This window comes from Colobus angolensis, unplaced genomic scaffold, assembly GCF_000951035.1.
Source record: "Colobus angolensis palliatus isolate OR3802 unplaced genomic scaffold, Cang.pa_1.0 Scaffold47, whole genome shotgun sequence".
NCBI lineage: Eukaryota > Metazoa > Chordata > Mammalia > Primates > Cercopithecidae > Colobus > Colobus angolensis.
Window position 1 is genome coordinate 571,851 of NW_012118154.1, and position 4,178 is coordinate 576,028.

The window sequence follows — 4,178 nt, forward strand, 5'->3', positions numbered from 1 at the left end:
GTGAACCCGGGAGGCGGAGCTTGCAGTGAGCCAAGATTGCGTCACTGCACTCCAGCCTGGGCGACAGAGCGAGACTCCATCTCAAAAAAAGAAAAAGAAAAGAAAAGAAAAAGAAAACCACAAGGTACCACTTCACACCCACTAGAATGGCTATAACTAAAATAATGCACAATAACAAGTGTTGGTGAGGATGTGGAGAAATTGGAACCCTCATACATGGCTTGTAGGGATGTAAAATGGTGCAGTTTCTGTGGAAAACAGCTTGTCGGTTGCTCAAAATGTTAAACATACCGTTATAGAACCCATAAATTCCTCTGCCAGCATATACTCCTAAGTATATAACTAAAAGAAATGAAAACATGGTGTGGTCACTTTAACCCAAAGGCTCTCAGGTTTATTTTGTGGGCCTGTTGGCCTGCAGCTCCATAAGATCGGTAGGGCGCAAGCCACTAGGACAGTTTTTTGTTTTTGTTTTTGTTTTTTTTTGAGACAGAGTCTTGCTCTGTCGCTTAGGCTGGAGTACAGTGGCGTGATCCTGGCTCACTGCAACCTCCGCCTCCTGGGCTCAAGCGATTCTCCTGCCTCAGCCTCCCCAGTAGCTGGGATTACAGGCGCGCCACACCATGCCCGGCTAATTTTTGTATGTTTTAGTAGAGACGGAGTTTAACCATGTTGGCCAGGCTGGTCTTGAACTCCTAACCTCATGATCCGCCCGCCTCGGCCTCCCAAAGTGCTGGGATTACAGGTGTGAGATACCGCGCCCGGCCAGGATGGTTTTTTTCTTCAGACTTTCTTGTGTGTGTGTGTTGCTTGCCACGCTGCCATCAAGTGCTCACTGTCGCAAAAAAACCGTTCCCATGCATTACTGTGCTTTTCTTTTCCCTTCTGCCGTCAACCTCGTAGTAGCTTCGCTCCCAGAAGGCCTCAAAGCGCAACCAAAGAGCGTGACAGAGCGCTTTACGACAGTTGCTTTGAGGCAGTACCGGAGGAGAAATATGGCGGCCACCCTACTAGCTGCTCGGGGAGCCGGGCCGGCACCGGCTTGGGGGCCGGAGGCCTTCACCCCAGACTGGGAAAGCCGAGAAGTCTCCACTGGGGTGAGGAAGGACTCGGGATTCATAAGATGTGCACAAGGCCTGACGCGATAGGAAGATAAAGCCTGAGTGGGGTTGAGAGATCTGGCAGGGGCAGAGGGGAGGTAGAATGTGTTGTGCTCCAGGAATGGGGAGAGGCACCCCAAGGATGGTGGCGTGGTGCGGTAGCTTCGTAGTAGGAGGTGGAGGGTGGGCTGAAATGTGGAATTCTGGAATCCTGAGAGGCTAGTGAAGATCCTGGGCTTAAGTCCGGGATGAGTCTTTTGGGATTTGAGGGTTGGCATTCTGGTATTCTGCGGGGACTGAGGCCCCTTTAAGATTTGAAAATGGTTCAGCGACGCACAGATTTTGTATTTTGGGAACTAGGTAGAGAGATCATTGAGGTTTGTGTATGCTGGAGAATGTGGACTCACTCCTTTTTCCCTTTTCCCAGACTACTATTATGGCCGTGCAATTTGACGGGGGCGTGGTTCTGGGGGCAGACTCCAGAACAACCACTGGGTGAGCTCAGGACAGATTTGTGAAAGGTCTTCCCATCTTCCTTTTCCTTTCCTGCCTGCCAGCCCACCCTAATCCTCCACAGACCACTGTGGGAAGAGAGGTTTCTTCTGTCTCTGGAGATTAAGATTTGTCCCAGCTTTTATTACTTTTAGTTCCCCTCACTCTTTAGGGGAATGCTTACGAAAGTCTGTTCTCCGGTCTGCTTCCGTTTGGATGAGAATAAGCAATACTGGAGGCCAGGCACGGTGGCTCACCCCTGTATTCCCAGCACTTTGGGAGGCCGAGACGAGTGGATCACCTGAGGTCAGGAGTTCAAGAACAGCCTGGCCAACATGGCGAAACCCCGTCTCTACTAAAAAATACAAAAATTAGCTGGGCATGGCGGCTCACGCCTGCAGTCCCAGCTACTTGGGAGGCTAAGGCTAGAGAATTGCTTGGACCCAGGAGGCAGAGGCTGCAGTGAGCAGAGATCGCGTCACTGCACTCCAGCCTGGGCAACAGAGCGAGACTCCATCTCAAAGAAAAAGGGAAAACAGGCAATACTGGACATCCTATCCCTGAGCCCTAAGAGAGTGGGTAGTGATGGGATGGAGGTGGAAGACAGGTGGGCTCCTTTCCTCACTATTCTGCCATCCTGCAGGTCCTACATTGCCAATCGAGTGACTGACAAGCTGACTCCTATTCACGACCACATTTACTGCTGTCGCTCAGGCTCAGCTGCTGATACCCAGGCAGTAGCTGATGCTGTTACTTACCAGCTTGGTTTCCACAGGTGCTTGTGGGCAGGGGAGGGGCAAGTATCCGAAGGGAGTTGGAAGCTGAGGAGCTAAATGGCCTGACTTCTAGGTCCTGAAACTTTCTCTGTGACTTCTCTGACCCTCTAGCATTGAACTGAATGAGCCTCCACTGGTCCACACAGCAGCCAGCCTCTTTAAGGAGATGTGTTACCGATACCGAGAAGACCTGATGGCGGGAATCATCATCGCAGGCTGGGACCCTCAAGAAGGAGGGCAGGTCAGATCCCCACCCCCGACCAGAGCACACTTGAGCCAGGCCTTTTATCCTCTCCCCAACCATTTTATTTTTCTTTCCAGTCTCTACCTCACTTATTCTTAGTATTAACATTCCTCAGACCAATAGCAGAATGGACAGGTGAACGTACATGTGTTGGAGGGAGGATACGACTGGTAACTCTTCTCCTTCTATCTGGCAGGTGTACTCAGTGCCTATGGGGGGTATGATGGTAAGGCAGTCCTTTGCCATTGGAGGCTCTGGGAGCTCCTACATCTATGGCTATGTGGATGCTACCTACCGGGAAGGCATGACCAAGGAGGAGTGTCTACAATTCACTGCCAATGGTGAGAGCTTAGGCTCCTGGGCCTGTGAGCTTCAACCCCAACTACCCAAGCCAGGCCAACATTCCTCATTCCTTGCAGTGATCCCAGCATCTGACTCTGAACCCAGCTTTCTCCTTTTATCCACAGCTCTCGCTTTGGCCATGGAGCGGGATGGCTCCAGTGGAGGAGTGATCCGCCTGGCAGCCATTGCAGAGTCAGGGGTAGAGCGGCAAGTACTTTTGGGAGACCAGATACCCAAATTCGCCATTGCCACTTTACCGCCCCCCTGAATCCTGGGATTCTAGTATGCAATAAGAGATACCCCGTACTGATGCAAAATTTAATAAAGTTTGTCACAGAGAATCTTTATACTTTGGGGTTCTTTTTTTTTTGACTTAAAGCTTGAATTTGTCTGGCCCATTCCTATTTGTATAAACCATTGCACTGAACTCAGAGCGAGTTGGAGAGGAAATGAAAGGTTATGAATGCTTGATTCCCCAATAAGCTTTTACATGGGTGGTTTTCAAACCTCTTCTCCAAACCACCTTCCCCCAAACTTTCTTTCTCCCACCATATCCAGGTCCTTGAACCACTGGATTGTGGTTGGTGTTGGGGATACCAGCAATACCCACTCCCTGTTCAACACCAAGGTGGAACTCGGAATTCTGACTAAAACTGGAGTCACCTTCCTCAGCCTGCTTCCTGCCAGTCACCATGGGTGACTACTGCTCCTAAGTCCACAAAGAGCAGCTTCCTCCAGCCCAGCCTCATGGTCCCCTCTCTCCACACTGAACCTCTGTCACCTCACCTTGTGATCAGCAGGAACACTGTGACTTCCTTGGCTTTTGGGAGAAAGGTGGGCCTTGTTTGCAAATGGAATTTAGGATGACTGTTGAGTGAGAGAACACAGCCACCAGGAGTGCTTTTGGCCAGCTCTGGAAGCCACCATTCCCATGGTGGGGGGGTGTGATCAGCCCCTTGGATGAGAGGCTGAAAATGAACTCTGGCCCCTCCGAAGCTGTCCCCATTCAAGCCAGGGACATAAAGGAGCTTGATAGCTGGGACTACGGGTATGTGCCACCTCACCTCAGGCCTAATTTTATTATGTATTTTTTAGAGACAGAGTCTCACGCTGTCACCCAGGCAGCAGTGTCACTGTCATAGCTCACTGTAACCTCAAACTCCTGGGCTTAAGTGATTCTCCTGCCTCAGCCTACCAATGTGCTGGGATTACAGGCATGAGCCA

At 50.7% G+C, this 4,178-nt stretch overlaps 1 protein-coding gene across 4 annotated transcripts; it reads left to right on the forward strand.

Annotated features, from left to right (window-relative positions):
- The first annotated feature begins 950 nt into the window (after window positions 1-950).
- Window positions 951-3,300, forward strand: PSMB6 (proteasome (prosome, macropain) subunit, beta type, 6). Of its 4 annotated transcripts, none has more exons than XM_011958364.1 (6): window positions 951-1,097; window positions 1,528-1,595; window positions 2,236-2,367; window positions 2,480-2,609; window positions 2,809-2,953; window positions 3,060-3,300. In XM_011958364.1, the coding sequence occupies exons 1-6, from the start codon at window positions 996-998 to the stop codon at window positions 3,122-3,124; spliced, it is 642 nt and encodes a 213-aa protein (XP_011813754.1). In that variant the 5' UTR covers window positions 951-995; the 3' UTR covers window positions 3,125-3,300. The 4 variants fall into 4 exon arrangements, with proteins under 4 accessions (XP_011813754.1, XP_011813752.1, XP_011813751.1 ...); XM_011958362.1 differs by having other exon boundaries at window positions 3,080-3,295; XM_011958361.1 differs by having other exon boundaries at window positions 963-1,097; window positions 2,236-2,373; window positions 3,080-3,295.
- The last annotated feature ends 878 nt before the right edge of the window (window positions 3,301-4,178 follow it).

What these genes read in the sequence shown, in the direction of transcription:
- PSMB6 (XM_011958361.1), top strand. Translation starts at nt 996, where the DNA reads ATGGCGGCCACCCTACTAGCTGCTCGGGGAGCCGGGCCGGCACCGGCT. An exon ending in GCCGAGAAGTCTCCACTGGG is followed by an intron (nt 1,098 to 1,527) that starts GTGAGGAAGGAC and finishes CCCTTTTCCCAG; the next exon opens with ACTACTATTATGGCCGTGCA. An exon ending in GACTCCAGAACAACCACTGG is followed by an intron (nt 1,596 to 2,235) that starts GTGAGCTCAGGA and finishes GCCATCCTGCAG; the next exon opens with GTCCTACATTGCCAATCGAG.